Source organism: Alosa pseudoharengus, unplaced genomic scaffold (genome assembly GCF_046254945.1).
Source record: "Alosa pseudoharengus isolate Yale_2024_CS ecotype anadromous, Long Island Sound unplaced genomic scaffold, YU_APseudo_1.1 YU_APseudo_1.1_scf_2, whole genome shotgun sequence".
Classification (NCBI taxonomy): Eukaryota; Metazoa; Chordata; class Actinopteri; order Clupeiformes; family Clupeidae; genus Alosa; species Alosa pseudoharengus.
In genome coordinates, this window is record NW_027468663.1 from 21,101,937 (window position 1) to 21,123,609 (window position 21,673).

Consider the following 21,673-nt stretch of genomic DNA (forward strand, 5'->3'; position numbering starts at 1 on the left):
ACACACAAATGCACACACTCTCTCCTTCCAAGAATATTTGGCCCAAGTTATTTAACGCAAGTTCCTAAGGTCAGACTACACAAAAAATGGACACTGGTGAAATGCTATATATGGCTTTTGTCATGTACTAGTTACCATTATCGTGACTGTGATTAAGGAGAACTGTCAGATGTACGTCAGAGAATGTAGGCTACTTGTTACAACATGCAGATGTACTGTTCACTTTCACAAACATCCTTGACAAATACATACTTAGACCACACCCAATCAACATCACCAAGTCGTCAACAAGGAAAATTACTGACACAAAGACCAAATTGCCTGATTACTACGATTACATTGAGTCTCATGGAAATTTCTGAGTTGAAGTTGTAAATCGCATAATCATGTGATTATGTGTCTGACAATAGCTCTTTCACTACCCCTATCCGTTACTTTCCACTCTGGGGGAAATCACCGAAAACGTCTAGAACACTTAATCAAATAAAATCTTTGATTATTAAATCAGGTTGGTATCAGTTGAGCTGGCCAGTGGTACACTGTGGTTTAAGGCTACAGGCCAGCTGCCTTGCCAGTCTGATCTATATTGGTCAGCACTCCTCCCTGGCAGTCCTTTTAAATACACTGGGCACCGATGCTGGTATGTGCTGTTCACTTGCGAGAACTGACTGTTCTAGCTCCATTGAGCACAACACCTCATCAGAAGGGCAGAGAGAAATTGTCACTCACATCATAGCAGCTCTCAGATCATTATGCAAAGCCGTATAAAGGTGCTGGTGGCCACATCAGCACAGAAAAGGATTCTGAGCTACTGAAAAGATGGTCTCTGCAAGGTCTGTGATCATGAACGGAACCCTGACAGAACTCAAGTTAGGTTGTCTCAAATGAGCCAAGCATTGCTCACCACACAAAACAAGTGACTACAAGGCAGGAAATCTACAGTGCTTTTTTGTGGGAAACATATGCAAGCCTCTAACACAGAGCTGTGTTAGTAGTTAGTGGATGGGAAAGTCATTAGCTGTATATATATTTTTAAATATATACAGACACACACACACTTTCAAGCTCCATGTGTTTACTTAGGCATGGTATTGTATCAATGTCATAATTTTGGCATCAGCGTGAATATTCAGTGGCCTTAGATTCCCTACTCTAGTGATAGTTTGGAGAGGTCAGCCAATTGGAGGATGGGTGACAGTTGGTGTTGTGTCAGAATGTGGACTATTTGTCTATTTGTCTGAATTACAAAGAGGCTGGGCATAGGGCCTGGTTGTTGTATTTGCTTGTGTGTGTGTGTGTGTGTAAGAGAGAGGGCTGGGGGTGGGGGGTGGTGGTGTATATATGTAAGGCACTGAAGGTTGTGTGTGAGGGTGAAGGTGTTACTTAGCCTGATAACGTAGCATACCACCACACCACCATGCACTACTGCTCAGCGCTCTCAAGAGTTTATGATAGGTTTCTGTGACAGATCCAATGGTTGAGGCTGCTCAAAGATAAACTCTCTATCAGCCTGCCAACAGCTGTTCCCTTTCGATGCCACATGCATTCCACTCCTCATCAATCTCTTACCCTCATCTCCCATAGTTCTGCTTCTCAAAGAGTCACCTTAACCTTCGTGTTAAGGTCCATTGAAATTTATGGTGAGGACTGCTTTTCTTTGGCCTGCTCACTAAAATAATTAGCAGGACAACCCCTGCGGAAGTGATGTATAACCTAAATAGACGACAAAGAACCTTGGGATATTTGCTGTAGACTTAATCTTCTTAATTTTAATTTCAAATGCTGGAAGTACTGAATGTTTTTGCTCAACACAGCTGAATGAGAATCCTTGTAAGTACCCATGAGGTTAAGGAGAGTGGGCTACGGAAATATGCAGCATAGGCCGCCTCGTTCCTTTGACATTCAGAAAAGGCTTAAAGGCCTAAATCCTAAATTGTGTCGCCCAATGTATGAGGTTACATAAACAAATACAGTGACTGACTGCTTGACAAAACACACAATTGAAAACATCTATAGCCTACAGTCTGACCAATCAACTTTTAAACAGAAAGATATGACCTTCTATGTTTGAACAAGTTCATCAACACAACACCAGACAGCAGTGGAAGATTACAGTATGTAGCCTAAAGCTATTTAACCACCAGTCCTCATTCGACAGTAGACCTAGTAGTGTGTGATTTGCATGTAGGCTAGCCCATATCTCTAGGCTACACAACAACTGTGAAGACCAGACTTGGCTATCTAATGGTAAAATCATATTGGTATGTAATGAAGTCACAGACATGGTTGCATGACTTCCCTTGGCCTAGCATACCTGACGGAATAGACGGCCCCCTTAGGCGCGGTCGGGCGTCTTCCCGTGAACCGGATGGTGTGATCTCCGGTGGCGGGACACTCCCCCTCAGGACCATAGGTCTGTCTGTAGGCTATGCCCAAAACTTGCACAAAGTGGACTATGGTTGCTGCTCTATGACGTATTTTAGTTATCAATTGCGCAACAATACCTTCTAAGATTACTGGTGTAGATCTCTAGGGCTCTGATTGTTTGCAGGATTCTATTTAATGAACCCATTTGACTTGATGTGTTTTATTGTGTGTTCTTGTGAAGAATAATTAGAAAGCTAGTGTCACCCTCAGGCGAATTAGTGCAATTGCATCGCAATCTGACTTCGTAGTTGACGACTAGGGGGTCGGGGGCTGTTTACGGTTTTTAGTAGGCTAGACTAGATCTCTTTTTATTATTATCAAGTATTACATGCATGTTTACCCATTCTGTGTTTCAGGATGCCAGACACTTAGGTAGACTTCTGCCTATAATAATATTGCCATGTCCATTGGACGTATCGGATTTGTGCTTATTTAATAATTTTCTTCAGAGTTGATCACTGCATTACCCCTTCCAGAAAGAAACTATTGTCCATTCAATCATCAGTCATTTGAGTCTCATTTCAATTTGAACAGTACAAATTTAGGACATGGTAGAACAGTCGGTATGAAGGGTGCTATGCAACTATGTAAGCTACTCACGTAGCCTTGGCTACATGCTGCCACCAATTAAAAACTGTATACTACCGTGGGCTATAGGCAAACATTATAGGCCTACATTATAGTAGGTAGTGGAACAACATAGGCTACACAACATATATCCTTTACCACAGTAGCATACAATAACCAACCTGGATCACAAACATTGGCATTAAACTCAGGACAGAAAAAAACTACTTTAACAAGCCTTGTGTTAGCAATAATAAAATCTTCATGCTATTCATAAGACTAAAATCAGGGTATAATTAGCCTACTCCAAAATGTTAATTGTCAACCTAAAATTAAAAAGACTATATCCATATCAGAGCTTAGTTAATTAATAAATAATGGTAGTTACCAAAGTAAGATGCAGCTCTAAGACAGTTTGCCAGACAGCCAGTGGTTTGTGCTGAAGAGACTGAAGCCCATTTATACGCCTGTAAAATGCACAAAACATATTCAACATACTTGCAAAAGAATACAGAAATAGATAGATAAGGTTTCAGTTATCAGGTTAGCGAAACAAGGTTCTGGGTTGTATGACAGTTGTCACTAGAAAATAGGAGTCAGGGGGGCTTTACGATTTATAGCATCTGCTGTTGAGCTCGGTCAGCCATGACCCACTTCTCCCGTCTGCATTTCACTGTGTTTATCAGATGATTGTTAATGAATACAACACATGGTCCCCACAACCACTGACAGTCTCCTGTCAAAGAACCTTAAACTGAGTGTTAAATAATTGAGATACTATTAGATAGCTATCCTGAAGCGGGATTAAAATCAGGCCAAAAATGGACACATGACACCATGAAAGGTCAGAGCAGGTCATAGGCTTGGTGTCCCACTGTTCCACTTCCTTTTCTTCCTTTTCATTTTCTTAGGGCACTGCTGTCCCCTGTCCAGGGTGGCTTACTGGCTACTTTCAGCTTCCTGGAAGAATATCACAAAATAATGGAGACAGGGGACGTTTCCTGATGTAGACACCATCAGTTGATACTGGAACTGGACAAGCAATACAAAGGACAGTCCAGGGACATTGCACAAACAAATGTATTATGTTTAAGTATATAATAGTGGTTTCAATATGCAATAAGAGCATAACTAAAGGTTATTAGATTAGAATATTTGAAGAGTTTGATTACAAAATGCTATATCCTCAATTTTAATGAATTTTCATAAATATTTTTTTTACATTTGGTTTTCCAAGTAATTTCAGTTGAACTGTAATTATAGTGGATGGAATCCACTATCTTGAAATCTCCTGGCTTCTTCTTATTATAACCTTTTTTTCTGTTTACCTTTAGAATTAGAATTCTGTTTACCCAAGAATTAATGCGACTCTAACCGCTTAACACACAGACATCTTGAAATAACCATTCTGGAGGGGCAAGAGTTATTTTTTCAGATTTTTAAAAAAGTTTATACTTTTTGAGAAATAAGGGATTAAAAATGTTAAAAAGCTAATTTTTCTCCCATAAACTTCAAAGGCTGTGATGTCATAATGGCCTAAAGGCAGCTGCGCTTGTTAATCTCCCAGAGTAGTTCCCGGGCTAATTAGAACACTGGCACAGGTGTCACCTGTGAATTCAACCGTCTCAGCTTCTAATGCATACAATCTGGTGCTCCCTAAAACTACACATCCTGTTTAAGTGTTTCCCGTGTGTCAAAATAAAAGTCACAGCCATATCTCATGCTTTGAGCATTATATCTCCAGAACGGTTTGACGCATATGCTTCAAAATTGGTACAAGTGTTTGTATGGACTCAAAGATTAAGTGAGTTGATGTTGGAGGTCAAAGGTCAAAGGTCAAGTCAATGAACACTCTGAGTGTGATATCTCAAGAATGCCTTGACATACATGCCTGAAATTTGGTGTGAGTGTTTGTATGGACTCAAAGATGAAGTGAATTAATGTTGGAGGTCAAAGGTCAAATGTCAAGGTCAAAAACACCATGAGTGTTATATCTCAAGAACGCCTTGACACACAAGGTCTTTTGGTATGAGGGTTTGTATGAACTCAAAGATTAAGTGATTTAATGTTTTTTTTCAAGGTATTTCCCCACCAACATTAAGCCAGCAGCTTTCCATCCACTATTGTAATTCCTCTGGCATTACATTCTAGTTAGGTATTGTTATTTGATTTATTATTTGATCTTTACTGAATCAAAACAACACAACTGTAATCTCAATGATATTGCCTGAAATACACAATTAAATAACATTACTTTTTAATGTTTTTACAAATTGAGATATAGTGTTTTGGAACAAAACTCTTTATTTGTATTTACATGAGTATGGAGTATGGAATTCAGAAGATGAAACCTCCACTGGTGCCAGATAGTATTGGGATTCCCAACCACTGAAGAAGAAAAAGCATTTCTACTGTTATTATTACTGAAGAGCTGTGTTTGTAAAGATACTCCAAAGTGCAGTTGTAGGAGTGTTTAAGACGAGTGATGAATGAAAAACGCAACAGCAGCATTGGAGTGGGAGCCATATGGAAATCCAGTGTCTATCTGCAACAGAGGAAACTGGACGTCTGGTAGTGGGGGCTGGAGTGAAAACCCACCCTGTTAGTAAAGTCCTCGTCTGCATATCAGCTCTCAGACAGAAACTTAATATGTCTTTTTTTGGCATGGCTGCGGGATTTGGTCATGTGTAGTGTCTGTGTGCCACATTCTCCTTGTATATTTATGAATACTGTTGGAAACACATTCAGTTCAGACAGATGCATGACCATCTCAATGTTGTTTTATCTTTAGATTTGTATCTTTAGATAAAACAACATTAGCTTTTGTTTCATCTCTTTGAATGACAGAGTTCTGGAGGCCATATGTGATTCATAGCAAAAAGGGTGTGAGGACTATTGTGTAATAAATAAACAAAATGAGCAGTCTCAGGTGACCATACGTGTATACTGTGTACAATATAGTTTTGTGTTAATTTCTTTGTTGATACAGCTCTGGGGCCGTATTCACAAAGAATTTTAAGGCTAAAAGTAGCTCCTAAGTGTGGAATTTACTCCTAACTTTAGGACTCCTAATGTTTTTCACTAAAAGTCATTCACGAAGCATTTTAGACCTAAAAGTAGCACTTAAGTCTGGGACAGCTAAAAAGAAGTCGAGAGGACTCCTAACTCACTAAGACCTATTCACAAACAGCTTTTTGTGGCATTTCACGTTGCGATGTTTTGAAATGCGTATGCGGCTACAGGAGCTTCCAATCGCGAGGGAACAATTTTGCATTGTAGGCAAAAAAGGGATGCAATAACGCCACCAACAACAACCAAAACTACTCATTGTCAACATATAAATTAAATGTAACATTTCATTGTGAATCAAATTAAAATGTTCTCCTCTTTGCAAACGTGGGCATAGGCTATGGTGACAGGTTCATTTAATAATGTTGTAAAGATACTGCATCAATCTGCATGTTTAATTAGGCTACTAGGCTATTTGTTTTGCCTTACTCTTTATTCATTTAGGCTAGGCCTTTTTATTCAGTTATTCATCATCTTCCGTCCTTCGCACTACTTGTATAGCGCACACATTCTCAGACCTGTCACCTGTCACTCATCATCGTAAGGGAGGTGTTTGGAATCATTCCCGCGTTACAATCATCAGCCAATCAAGGTGGTCACTTCAGTCAAGCTCGTGCATGAGTAATGACGTCATCCATAGCAACAAAGACTCACTCTTAGTTTAGGAGGTGTCATTTTTCCTTACTAAAAGTAGGTCTGAAAGGCTTTGTGAATAACTTTTAAGAGAAAACTCCTAGCTAAAATCTTTTAGTGTGATTTAAGAGTACTCCTAGTGGTAAGATAAAAGGCTTTGTGAATACGGCCCCTGGGGCTGTATTCACAAAGAATTTTAAGGCTAAAAGTAGCTCCTAAGTGTGGAATTTAGGAGCAACTCCTAAAAATAATGGGCGTGTCACTCCTAACTTTAGGACTCCTAATTTTTTTCACTAAAAGTAATTCACGAAGCAGTTTAGACCTAAAAGTAGCACCTAAGTCTGGGACAGCTTAAAAGAAGTCGAGAGGACTCCTAACTCACTAAGACCTATTCACAAACAGCTTTTTGTGGCATTTCACATTGCGATGTTTTGAAATGCGTATGCAACAGGAGCTTCCAATTGCGAGGGAACAATTCTGTAGCCATAAAAGGGATGCAATAACGCCACCAACAACAACCAAAACTACTCATTGATTGTCAACATGTAAATTAAATGTAACGTTTCATTGTGAATCAAATTCAAATGTTCTCCTCTTTGCAAACAGGCATATGGTGACAGATTAATTTAATAATGTTGCAAAGATAGGCTACTGCATCAATCCGTAGGCCTATGTTTCATTAGGCTACTAGGCTATTTGTTTTGCCTTACTCTATTAATTTAGGCTAGGCCTTTTTATTCAGTTATTCATCATCTTCCGTCCTTCGCACTACTTGTATAGCGCACACATTCTCAGACCTGTCACCTGTCACTCATCATCGTAAGGGAGGTGTTTGGAATCATTCCCGCGTTACAATCATCAGCCAATCAAGGTGGTCACTTCAGTCAAGCTCGTGCATGAGTAATGACGTCATCCATAGCAACAAAGACTCACTCTTAGTTTAGGAGGTGTCATTTTTCCTTAAGAGTAGGTCTGAAAGGCTTTGTGAATAACTTTTAAGAGAAAACTCCTAGCTAAAATCTTTTAGTGTGATTTAGGAGTACTCCTAGTGGTAAGATAAAAGGCTTTGTGAATACGGCCCCTGAACAGATTACTTTCTTGGCCATTTCAGACTGGAATGTTGTCCACCAAACAAAATAGGGAAATTAAACAGTGCATCGTAAATCATTTATTCCGTATTTTAAGTCAGTGTAGCATCAAAATGAGCTTGACGCTATTAAATTAACGTTAAATTGTGTTGCTTTAAAGTGAAAAAGAAATGGAATGCTGATGGAACAATTTTGTGAGTTTTTTATTTTGAAGTAGCCTAGCCTAATCCTAAGGATTACTTTACTGATGACAAAAATTGGTGTGTAGTCTGTATTCAGTAATGGATTACATTTCAAAGTAATCTGATGAAGGCAGAAACGTAGGCTATTAGTCTATTAAAAACAGCGGTAACACTTTATTTGAAGATATCTACATAAGAGTGACATGACACTGTCATGACACACAAAATTCTAACCCTATTGTCATGACAAAAACCAAATGACACTTAATGACAGAAGCATGTCATAAACGTGTATAATGTGTATGACAGTGTCACTCTTATGTAACTTCAAGTGTAACCAAAACCTCTCATATGGAGCCAGAGTGTGCTATTGATAGTGCGTTAATGTGGCTGGGAAGTGGGAAGGTTGAACTTGACAACAACAAACGGGCGACGTTGCAAATGTTCATAGGCTAGCTAGCCAGAAAGCTAACATCACTCAAAGGTTATGTCCAGGGATGGATTACTGCACGGGCCTACCGGGCCCAGGCCCTTGGGCCCAAGCCTTTGCATGGAATCATTGCCTTTATATCAACAAATCAGGATGTTGGCTATGAATCTGATTGAATTAAAGTATTGGCCATCCCCAAAATGCAGCAGAATACAGGAAATCACATCAAACTAATTAAAACATTTCTGGGGGAGGACCCCCAAACCCCCCCTCCCACATATGCGATAATTAGTGGGGGGCCCTTAACCTCCTGACTACCAAGAAAAAAAATATCTCCACATTTTTTTTTTCTTAACTTCCCCGATAGTTTGGAAGACAATGAGCATACTGAAATACTGACAATGAGCATTAAGAAATATAAAGTGTCCATTACAGTAACACTGTACACATAAAACTGAATCATATAATAAGTAAAATAGAGAACAAAATGGAGGTAGTAACTACAAATGTCCACTGCGGAGGACAATTGTTTAACACTCTCCTATGATGGTAAAACATTGTTACATTACTTCAGAAAATTATTTTAAGTGTTTTTAAAGGGGAACTTGGCAGGATCTCCCCCTCTGCTGGAGAAATTGTGCATTATGCTATTTCAAACTGTGGGAAAAGGTAACGATAAAGCACATGGATTTGTTTACAAGCTAGCGAACGGTTAGCATAAGTTTGGCAGAACTATGTGGATGTTACAAGGTAAGAAACACAATTTAAAATTAGTTTCTTGTTTCTCACTTCTCTTTCCGGGACGGTAGTCTCAATGTTGCAAGGTTGGTTTTCCGCCTGGGGACGATAGGCGCAGCGGGGAAAGTCACCATTTTCACCGGAACAGGTCATTTAACCATCCAAATGATTTCTATATGGGTTTATTACGTTGAAATAGTTGCCAAGTTCCCCTTTAAGAGAAATAGAATAGAAAAAACAACATTTTAAATGTTAAATGCTCAACTAACTTGATTAATGCATCTTGGCCCAGGGGCCCGAAAGTTCATCATCCGTCCATGGTTATGTCATGTTACTCAAAGGTAGGCCTACTCTGGGAATACTAGGCTACTGTTCAATATCACAATCGCCTGTGATTATGAGTATAAACAAACAATGAAGTGACTTTCTTCATAAAGCATTTCAGAAATATTACACAGAGAGAAAACAAAAAATCGGAAGGCTGTTTTCCCATCCAAAGGTCACAGGTCTGCTTGACTGCATACAGATTCACGCCATAATACAGTCTTAGGCCTATTCCTCTTTACACATGCTTTTGATGGCTAGTTCTGCAGGTGATCAAACCCAATATATATAGGCCTATATGGGTTTTTTTTTTGAGAAAAGCACTGGCAAAAGTAGGTGGGAATATGAATGTTACTGCTGATCTAATCAGATAACGTAACAATAGTGAGTCTCACACTGGAGCTCGACTCTTTAATATCCCAAGGGGAACGTCATTCCCACTGTTGGTATCGGCCGATATCGGCCTTGTTGACTGATATCGGCCTTGTTGACTTGATATCGGCGATGTCAGACGCTGTGGAGTATATCTGCAGTATATCTGTTAAGTCTACATCAGCTAAATGTTGTGTTATGTGTGGACTACAGACACAGACTTGTGTCTTGTTGAGAATGGTTACGTTATTTTTTTAATGAATATTTTCGTTTCTTTATCTAAAGGGTATATGATTAACAAAAAAATTTAAGCAAAGAATTAAACAAATATTGATATCGGCATCGGTTATCGGGTTATTAACGTGGGCACAGAACCACATATAACACACATGTAACACACACAGACGCATCACATCTGAACACATAAGTAGGCGCAATGTCATTTGTAAGGTCATTTGCAAGACCTTACAGGTAACAAAAACTGTACATACACAACATGTTTAGCATTTATTACTAATTGTTGAGAAATCTGCTTTTTGTTTGAACCTGTTTGATGGCTAAACAGAAACAGGTTCTCCTGTTTAGAGATGCCAATTATCACACTACAAAACACAACACCTTGAGGCATATCAATGCTGACATCTAAGTATGTGCATGCCATGGCTCGTATTTCCCCAAATATCCTACAATAGATGTCTGGAGAATGTGTGCGTGCTTTACTTTGAATCACTGCTTTAATATCTAGTTGCATTACCATTATTTCTGAGAATTGCTTTACGTCTGTGTTGCAAGGAGTCGACCAACAACTGGCACCTGTGAACAGGTATTCCAGCCCAGGACGATTGAACTACATTCCACAATTCCTCTGCATTTCTGGGAAAAATGCAAACACTGCTATTTTTTGAACAGCCTAACATTCCTTTTTCTTCACTTTCTGTAAAGGTGTAACACAAACTTGATCAATTTTGGTCATGTTTTGATTTGAAATTGAATGTGCAGTGTTCCCAATGCATTGATATTATGGAATTAACAGCTAAGGATTTTGAACTTTTTTTTAAAACACACTGCTATTATTCTGCACATAACTGTATGTAATGCATATTTTAGTTGATAATGGATCGTTTATCTATTTGTACGTAACATTTTGTATTGTAACAGTATTGACTTGATGTAATCACAAGGTGAAGTTTCATGCCTTGAACATTTTAACCTTTAAAGATTCTGACGTTTCAGCATCAAGCCTTCATCAGGGAGTTCAACTGGTCTTATGAGGCAACATCAACTACCCTGTGGCAAGAGACTATCTAGATCATGGGGGCACTGTGGCACAACTACAGCACTTGTACCATATTCCAGTCCGCCCTGTGTAATTTTCCTGTCCCACTCCATCTCTCGCTCACTTCCTGTTACTCTCTCTTGTGTCCAATTGGCATAAAAAGCTCCCCCCTAACCCATCCACATTACAGGTCTGTTTATTTACCATATTTCACTTTCCATAATAAAGGGCGATAGACAGTGAAGATTTCAACCAACAAAAAGCTTTTTGGGTTTATAAATGACCTACATGAGGACGCCTCAGGAGGTGATGATACACAAGGCAACTTTTTGAGCAATGTTGCTAGGCAACCAAGTTCTCCAGAAAATAAATAGTTGCCCAATGTCAATGGGAACATGCAAGAACCACAAAAATGAGGAACACTGTCCAGCACCAGAGCTCGAAACATTGCCCCATTTATCATCAGCTTTAGATTTGAGCATTTGTCTGTTCTTTACATTGCAAGTTTTGTTTTATGAGCCCTCTACGGACATCCTCTAATGAACATGGGCTGTATTGCCATCTGCTGGTTGTTTCAGGCACGTGTATATACACCATGTTTTCCCAAGGTCAGGGTTCTGATTGGTGGACTGTTATTTCAAACGACCTTTCCTTCCCAGTTTGACACCCTACTGAAACAAATGAAGAGTTTTAAGGTTAAAATGACCAAGCCATACAAAGGCTTAACCATTTTGAAACAGACCGCCTTGGGAGTCATGTTTTAGATAATCAGTTTCCCCATGCAAAGAACAACTCAAACATACTGCTTTTGAGTCCAGGAAGCTCTTCTTTTCAAACATTTGATTTCTACACAACTTTTACCTTAACATAGCCATATAATAGACACAAACAGGGAATGCAATGCCACCACATATTTTGTAATTCTGGTCAGTGTTTCTAAACTGGTGGGTCGCAGAAGCATTCTGGGTGGGTTGCAGAGCTTGAAGTTAAAACACACAAAACAACCTTGCATATTTAAAATGCTACCTTATCAGATCTAATATCAGACCTTTCAGATCAGACAAAATGGGACAGAAACCAGTGTGTGGTGTGCAGTGAATTGCCGGCACATGAGAGCATGAAACCATCAAAACAATGCCACGTAGAAACAAAGCACCCTTATCAAAATCAAACCTGCCGAGTGCTTTGAAAGGTGACATCTACGTGGCCTACTGGTTAGCGCTTCGGACTTGGAACTGGAGGGTTGCCGGTTCGAATCCCGACCAATAGGCCACGGCTGAAGTGCCCTTAAGCAAGGCACCTAACCCCTCAGTGCTCCCAGAGCGCCGCTCACTGTGCCGGGATTAGTGTGTGCTTCACCTCACTGTGTGTTCACTGTGTGCAGTGTGTTTCACTAATTCACGGATTGAGATAAATGCAGACCAAATTTCCCTCACGGGATCAAAAGAGTATATATACACTTATCAGGAGTTGAAGGCTTCACAAATATAACACCAAAACATCAGCATGTTCCAGACAAGTAGGCCTACAGGACTACCATGTAGCTCACCATATTTGTTGGGATGAACGCAAAAAAAAAAAAACAGGCTCAAAAAAATTTGAATATCGTGGTAAAGTTCATTTTTACCCCCTAATTTAGTTCAAAAAGTGGATCTTTCATATATTCTAGATTCATTAGATATAAAGCGAAATAGGTCAAGCCATTTTTTGTTGTAATCTTGATGATTACGGCTTACTGCTCATGAATACCAAAAATGAGCATCTCAAAATGTTAGAATAAGGCGGTTGGTTCAGAAGGACTGAAGTTAGGGAGTCCGGTTCAGGGACCAATGGTTGTTTATTCTCAATGGCTAATGGAAATGTTGGTGTGTCCTACCTAGACAACCACATACCAGTGAAATGTAATTTCGCTGCCAAAACTACTTAACCTGTCAAGAAGTGCCAGATAAATGCATGCCAAGTTGCTTAACAGCCTCTCTGAGCCAAAGGCCAGTGGTGTGCATGAAGTTAGGTCATGAAGGTGCTTCTGTTTTTCACCTGGTTCATGGAAAGCATATTAGGCACTGCATCCAAATACAAAGATTTACCCACTTAGTGACACAGGACAGAACAATCACATTAGATATTTCCAAATTCCAAGGTATGTGCATGCCATGGCTTAGATTCACTTGATTCAATCCAAGTATAAGCTATAATACCAATCAGGAGAGGAATATGTGTGCAAATGTCTCACTTTAAAGTGCAAAAGAAACAAAGATCTTTCTTTTTTCACCAAAACGTTTTATTTTCAGATTTACATGTGGGTGCTTCACTTCTGGCTGGTCTCTGACTTGGATGTGGAGGCACGCAGGGAAGAGAGGCGGCGTCTCTTGGCAATCTGTTCCTGACGCTTCTCTTTGGCCTCCTGTAGACACAGACACATACACAAAATCAGCATGATCAAATTCCCACATGTCCACAATGACTGAACCGGCAGTCTGATACAATTTAATATACATGCAGTGCAGCATGACCTTTGGTATAATTAAAAAAAAAAAAAAAAAAAGCCTATACCTGCAGGACATATGCTGGCATTTACAAAAATAATTGTAATGTTCTCCCAATCTCCATAGCCCAGGTTTCTACAGTAAACGGCCTCCAGTCTACTTCCTGCCAACTATGGAAAAGGCACCAAATCCAATTCAAGTAATGCTTGCAGTCTGCAAGCTTGACAACTAGCTAGACTCACTGACTTCTTGAAAGACTGACACTGGCCTACAACTACAGCTATAACCGCTCTTTGCTAATGCACAATCTCACCTTAACTTTCTTTGCAGAGAGAAATTATGGTTGTTAGGACTGACAGTGAAGCAATAACTTCACATGAATACACCAGGACATACGTCCTAACACTTAACCAGATTCTTGTACTGCTTCAGCAGATTGGCTGGCAAGAACTGTGTAGGGGTGTCCCAGTGATTGAGGATAGAACCGGCAGACAATGAACATGCTGGCACCGAAGACATAGCACTGGCACTGCTCTCCCTCCGTACATTACACACATAAGTACTAAACAACAGAATGTGTGCCAAGAAATGGAGGTAATCACACCGTAATCTTGTTTAGCCATTTACCCAAGTTTCCAGTAATCACGTGTCACTGCTCAACTTTGTCAATCAGGTCAATTAGAACCTTTGGTTACAAAAACCCTAACAATCATACCTTCATCCTCTTGGCCAACAGCTTGGCATACTCGGCAGCCTCCTCCTTGTTTTTCAGGGTGCGCTGTCTCTTGAGGGCAATGCGGCGGCGCTTGTGCTGCAACACACGGGGGGTCACCAGGCGCTGGATCTTGGGAGCCTTGGTCCTGGGCTTCTTACCTGAGGTAGACCAAGAGAGGTTGACACAAATGATTCCAAACACAGCAAAAAGAGGACTGAAAGGATATGCAAATAAATCACCTGTTACATTTCAAACACCAGCAGAAGTCCTCTTTGAAATGCAAGTCAAGAGGCTTAAGCCAAGCAGCAGGCACTGATTTGTTACACAAATGCCTTAAACACTCTGCTTGGTGTCCAAGCGGCATGACATTTACAAAATCTGCCCTTCTAAAAGGGGCAAAATTCATGTTAACAGAAGGAAACATGGCTTTATCCAGTAATTCACTGAATGTTACTAACTTCTTAATACACTGACTGACTACACATATTCAAAGATTTTGCTAACAGATGCAAATAGGAATGGGAGAGCAATTCAGTACGACCGAGCCACAAAGTCAGGCTGAGATCGTTATCCGTTGAAGCTCCACAGTTTATGTGGCACCACATGTCCCCCCTTAGAGACTACAGAGCAGTCAGGAAGGGTCTACTGGGGTGCGGAGTTGCTAGTTATTTGTTATGTACAGAGCACCCACTCCTTTTCACTGTCAAATTTGCAAAACCTTTCCATGGACCTTGAATGACATTCATGACTGCATATAAGTACATACTTGCTTACTTTACATCACAAGGGCTGATTATGAAATGTGACAACAAGATTGGCTAAATGTGCCCCGGATTTCCTGCTTATTAGCCTTCCCTTCAGCGGGTGGAGGCAGTGGTTTTGGGTAAGTATTACCTATAATTAATTTCAATTTAATTTTACTTATAGAGCGCCAAAACATTACACATGTCTCATGGCGCTTTACAGAGTGTTAGACAATCAGAGAAAAGAAAAGGCCAATGGGTAACAGGGGCGAGGAGAAACTCCCTAGAATTGGATATACACATAGGAAGAAACCTCGGGCAGATCCACGACTAAGGGCCTGACCCATCTGCCTAGCCATCATATTTTGTTAAGGTGTGTCTGGGGAAATTCCTGCTTTAGAGTGACTTCTCACAAAAGCATAGAATCTCTGAGTTCCGACTAGCTAGCTAGATGACGCGCCCTTCTTCAACAACCTGTGAACCTAGATGAGGCAGTCACCTCTCAGTGGGGGTTGCTCACTGTTCCGACACCGTTATTCTGACAACTCAATAGTCTGACTTAAACACGTCAACACTTTCTGGGACTGACGCCCTGACAAAATGGCCTGGAACCGATCCCCACCATTCTACATCTAGTAGGAAGGTAGCAAACACAGTCTGTGACATAACATAGCCTACGGTATCTCCTTAATTTAAATTTTCAATGAATTTACTGAATTCCATGATTTCTCCAGGTCTGGAAAATGGGATTTTACAATTCCATAACTTTTCCAGGTTTTCCATTACCATGGGGAAAAAAAACACAAACAGATTCTTAGTAAATAATAATAAATATCATAATTGCTACATGGATTTCCAAGACTGATTCCTGCAGACTTGTATTCCGAGTTGGATTGCTGTTAGAGCGTGACCGTTACAACAAGCCTGTTGTATCCGGTTAGCAACTCCAGTTTCTTTAGTACCACACTACAGCTCTTTGAGGCTACTGGGGAGCCAGACTGGGGTGCCGGACCAAGCAAGCAAGAGTAAGCAAGCTTGGTCAGATTTAAAAAGACCACTTCCTCTGTCCCACTCCTTGTTCCCATTAATGAGTTTTATGATTGGTTAACTGCAGCGATTGTGTAGATGCTGTGAGCAGGGCTCCAGAGTGCGACCAATTTGGTCGCATATGCGACCTAATTTTTCAAAAGTGCGACTAAAAAAAAAAATCGGAGGTCGCACCGGTGCAACCAGCTATTCGAGAGAGGAAAAAGTGTCCGCATTGAAACTCTACCTTTGGTTCAATAACAGACACATATTTGGCCAATTTTGTGGTTTAAACAAATCACAGATAGTGAAGGGCGGGACCTCCCCTCTGATTGGCTGTGGCCCAGTGCCTGTGTGTAAATTTGAAAATGCGTGTGCTGCAGATAGAGAGACAGAGGTCAGAGACCCGTCAGATAAACAGAGTGGATGTAGTTGCATTACAGTGTGGTCACATAGGTCGAGATAAATTTCCCCACTGCCTTTCGGCGGCTGGCAGCAGCAAACCGATCAGACGAGCCCGAGATGATGATCAAGTTTATCGTTGCCTACGATAGGCCTAGTAAAACTTCCCTTCACCAAGTTCAGTCCGAAATAATTATTCACCAGAAAAATAGTTTGAACGTAAACCCGATGTACAGGAATGCCACTTGCGCCAAATTTATAGGAGTCATTGCAGATTAAAAGACGTCTTAAAATTGTGAACAATGCATACAAGGCCTTCCCGAACGACAGATACAGATATCGCCGAAAAGGAGTGAGTCATTGACCGCAGTTACATGCAGGGAGTAACCCGGTTTTCAACAGCAATATTTGTTTTGCGCGCGAGTTGTGTAAACTCATTCTGATGGCATCAGTCAATTTAATCCGGTATTTGGCGCAAACCGAATATCGCTGCTACATTTAAAGCCCGAATATTCCCTGCATGTATAACTGTGGTCATTGTGTACGGTGAATTGAATGGACACATTTAGATCGAGCATGGCAAGTCATTGCAATAGCCTATAATAATAGGCCTACCATTTCGTAACTGCATTAACCATAGTGATGTTCTTATTGAAAATTTAAAAATACTAAAATTAAAAAGTAAATTGCATTGTGGGGCTGTCAAATGATTATTGCAATCATTGCAAAATCACAAAATCCCCCAGGCTACTTGGAACATCTCTTTAAATTGTGCTCAAATACATTTCTATGGAAGATGCTATGGCGAGCTGGTTTAGCCAAGGCCTAAAGATCATGAAGGATAGTATGTAAGACATTGAGCCATGAGATGCAGTTTGAAGCCCTTAAAAGACGTGCACTGTTAATTTACTCACTGTTATTTTTATTTAATTCATCTTGAGATGTTTTAAGTTTAAATTTCAGCTCACAGAAGCAATTAAAGCACCAACACTTCATTAAGTTACTTTTCTTGTAGAATTGTAAATCATAAGTCATAGGACAACCTATATAGGACAGTAATTAAGGAAAAAAAGTGAACCTGCTGCGGTGTTAAATGCGATGTGGTTGAAAATTTGGGTGCACCTAACTTTTGTGCTGGTGCACCTAAGAAAAAAAGTTAGGCGCACCAGTGCAACCAGTGCAAAAAGTTAGTCTGGAGCCCTGTGTGAGCATAGCAGTGCACTGGGTGTGCTAAATTCTAACTCGCCACCCATTTTCAGTCAGAATGGGTAAAAGTCAGAGGACCACGGTACAATCTGACAGCCTCATTGTTATGAAGAAAAGAAAAAAAAACTTGGTGATTCGGAAGGCATCTGCTATCTGCAGTCAACTATTCAACATCAGCATGTTACCAACCTAACTAGCTACAAAGTAGTCACTTGTTAGCAATGTACATATTGTACATTATTTATTGACCACTAGCAAAAGATTTATGAACACATCCAAATGTTAGGCAGGTGAACAAATCACTGTTGCTTGTAAAGGAATGTGCACATCTGGGACAAACTGACAGACATTTTGACACATTAATGGTATTTAAAGATCAGTCCCACTGAACACACAAACTGTAGATCAATGCATCAAAACCCTCGTATCTAATAGCAACAAGCTCATGCTGACTGTAGGTGTGAGGTTGCATCTTTGCTGGGGTGGTATCAGCCTCAGCTTCAAGTAGTGCATTTCAATTATGTTTCATGCTTAATGGTCCAGACAAGTCACATCTGAAATTGCTTCTCAACACGTGTGGTACAGTAAGTACATCTTGTGAAGAGGGGGTGAAATAATTTCAGGCAGCCCAGAAGGCCATAGTTCAGTAAGATTGTGATCTCTTTATATTTAAAGTCAACGCGCCTAAAACAGACAGTACTGCAGTCATGGGGCCACCACAACCATCCAACTACAGAAAGAATGAACAAAACCTATTTTTTAGCCATTATGTGTAATGCTGAGGTAAGGTGAGCAGGGACTCAACTGCTTTCTGGTTTAGTTTGCAGGTGTAGGGATATTAATGAACGCGGCACTGGAATTGAGGCTAAAGCACGCAACCCTTACCCTCCTTAGTCAAGGGTCTTCTGACCACATACTGCCTGACATCATCCTCCTTGGACAGGTTGAAGAGCTTGCGGATCTTGCTGGCCCTTTTGGGTCCAAGACGACGGGGCACAGTGCTGTCGGTCAGTCCAGGGATCTCATTTTCACCTGAGAGAGAGAGAGAGAGAGAGAGAGAGAGAGAGAGAGAGAGAACGGTCAATTGTGCTATTTCCAGGGCACCCAGAGGAGATACTTACACCTGTTGATGTGATTGTGAGCACTAACGGAAAATTGGAATAATCTGTAGGTCAATTCACAACCTCAGTAACTGCAGGTGGGCTTAATCAAAGATTTTGCTAAAAGATAAAAATAGGAATGGGAGAGCAATTCAGTACGACCCAGCCACAAAGTCAGGCTGAGATCGTTATCCGTTGAAGCTCCACAGTTTATGTGGCACCACATGTCCCCCCTTAGAGACTACAGAACAGTCAGGAAGGGTCTACTGGGGTGCAAAGATGCTAGTTATTTGTTATTTATTAGTTATTCGAGTTTCCAGTAGAGTTCAGAGCCATATAGTCCATTTTCCTCATTTCAAGCTTCCTGTTAACAACAGTCAAACGCTCCGTCAGTATATGACCAGACAGATCATTGAAATAATAGCCCTGTTCACAGCCACTCACACACAATCAGTCCCACACTGACCCATTGTTCAGCAACAAAAGCAAGACAAAAGTGAAGCTTCTGCTGCCACTGCCACCATACCTTTCCTGACGATGACCAGATTCAGCACACTGAGGTTGGCATCAACGATGCAGCCGCGCACAGACTTGCGTTTGCGCTCGCCAGTACGCCGTGGGCGGTAGCAGGAGTGTCCCTTGCTGAGCAGCAGGCGCACACGGCCTGTGGTCAGCACACCCTGCTTCATGGGAAATCCCTGCTTGTCGTTACCACCGCTGATGCGCACAACATAGCCCTGCAGAGATGTGGAGGGTAGAAGAGATTTTTCTTTATATAAATATTCACTGTGGATGGGGTACTGAAAGGTTCAAATACCAAAAAGACAGACACCCACAAACCAGCCCATCTGTGTTTTGTGCTGCATAGTTCGGATTTACTCAGACTAGTGAGCAGAAGCTACAGAAGTAACCAAGCAATTGATGGCCCTACCAGTCTTTCTCTTACCTTCCACTCATCGCCCAAGGGGTCAGCAGCCACCTCGGTGGCCATACGCTTCTCATAGAAGGTGCGAAGCTTGCGCTCATCATCAACCTCGATGAGCTTCTGACAGCCTGTGGCCGGGAACGAAATATTCAGCTAGAGAAAAGAGAACAGGTTAGGAACAAGCGCCATACCATTCTCAGAGAACATGGAGGCTGCAATTCTACTTCCAAGTGCCAACACCTAATTAATAAGATGAAAGTATGCTAAAGAAAGCTTCATAAATTAAAAAGTGACGCAACAGACTGTTGGCAAAACCTTCCCCAAACTAAGACAAAGGCTCATATCTAAATGTTACTCTTAAACGTGTCCAACGCGACAACAGGTAACAACGGCCTATATGTGATGGCTGATGCAGTCAAATCCTGCCAGCGGGCTAGCTCCAGCGTTCAACATCCTTCAGAGCCCACGACACGTTCATGTGTGATGCTGTTTCGGCAAACACAATTGGCTCGCCACTCAATATTTTGTTTACCTGACAGTAAAAGGTTAGGAGTTTGACAGTAGACGGAAAACTAACTGCAAAGCTAGCTGGTTAGACACAACTAACGTTAATGCTAACGTTACCAGAAGCCGTTTGTGCTATGTAGCTAGCCAACTTTCCGACTTAGCTGCCAAGGCAGTGTTTACACCTTAAGAGTCATACAACAGCTCATATTCCGAGAAAATAAAATAGCCTTTTCTCCCAACAAACACATTTGTATATGAAACTACTCAACACAGTTAGGCCCACTATGCTGAGGTGCACATTTTTATTCCAGAAGGCCGCCATGTTTCCAGCTCTGCTACTACAGCGAAGAGCTCACAATACAATCTATACTCATCTTAAGGATTTCAAATGGCAAACGGCAACAAATCCTCTTAAATCAAAGTGACCTACGTTTATCCTAAAGCTACACGAAGGTATTATATGACATAGAAATCTGACAAAGTTGTTAATTCACAATTTTCGAGTCCTCACCTTCATTTTGGGGACTGAATTGGCTGACGTCCGCCACCGAAAAGAGGCCGGATATCCTCCTCGTAGTCTCACATAGAGATTAAAACTCTCGCGAGAGTAAATCCGTAGACGGGCTCTGCTACTACTTGCTCAGTAGAGGACCTATGATCTATGCCTGTGACTGGTAGGCCTATCAGAGTGCATTGCCATTTGAATAAAGAGGCAAAAGCGACATAAAATGCATTTTCATTAAATGTTCGTTTTAATCTTTGACCAAAACAATTCACCACTTAAGGGAAGAGGAGAAATAGACTTCTCCGCATAGTCTGTCTGCCTCTTCACCACCTCCATGTCTTGAACTGTCTGTCCACTAGCCACTTTACCATTGTCTTCTGCCTCACTGTTTGCGTGCTTTATTAGCACATATGCACAACCCCTCCCTCCATGCCACAGCCGAACTGTGACCACACTTATACCTTTCTTAATATAGTTAGATATATATATCTAACTATATTATAGATATATAGTATATAGATATATAGACTTTATTATTGCACTGTTGCACTGTTTGACTTACTCATTTGCACCATCACCAGGACACTCATTCACAAAGAGCACCTTACCTTACCTTTCTAGTTTGTTAACTACCACAGTCACGAGTTGGGTCGCGATAGTCTGTCATTTTTAAAAAGTGGGTCCCCAGAAAAAAAGTTTGAGAAACACTGCCTTATGCACAGAGGACCACAGGCTCAGTCCCTGCTTCAGTCATTGCAAGCGCACCTGATTGTTTAATCACCCACTATGTGGAGACTGTTTTTTAGAATTGATTTAGATTAAGTTTTATTTAGTATAATTCGTATTTTAGTATATTTAGTATATTCTTTACACAACTATGGAATGTTTTGTGTTTGTGACAAAATTAAATTAAATAAATAAATGAAATATTTATTTATTTATGTCATTTATG

The 21,673-nt window shown here is 40.7% G+C and overlaps 1 protein-coding gene and 1 non-coding gene across 2 annotated transcripts; both read right to left on the minus strand.

Moving 5' to 3' along the window:
• Positions 1–13,365: 13,365 nt before the first annotated feature.
• On the minus strand, positions 13,366–20,784 carry rps6 (ribosomal protein S6). The gene is made up of 6 exons (XM_076294144.1): positions 20,728–20,784; positions 19,731–19,862; positions 19,311–19,521; positions 18,570–18,716; positions 14,308–14,465; positions 13,366–13,510 (listed from the first exon to the last, which is right to left on the minus strand). Exons 1-6 carry the CDS (start codon positions 20,731–20,733, stop codon positions 13,415–13,417), a joined length of 750 nt encoding a protein of 249 aa, XP_076150259.1. The 5' UTR covers positions 20,734–20,784; the 3' UTR covers positions 13,366–13,414.
• LOC143135774 (small nucleolar RNA SNORA57) lies at positions 14,051–14,187 on the minus strand. The gene has a single exon (XR_012989205.1). It is a non-coding gene; the product is annotated as a small nucleolar RNA SNORA57 (small nucleolar RNA).
• Positions 20,785–21,673: the final 889 nt, after the last annotated feature.

Coding starts and splice junctions, on each gene's coding strand:
- rps6 (XM_076294144.1), bottom strand. Junction 18,717..19,310: donor TCTGGTCATCGTCAGGAAAG/GTATGGTGGCAG, acceptor TCTCTCTCTCAG/GTGAAAATGAGATCCCTGGA. Junction 14,466..18,569: donor AAGACCCTTGACTAAGGAGG/GTAAGGGTTGCG, acceptor GGTCTACCTCAG/GTAAGAAGCCCAGGACCAAG.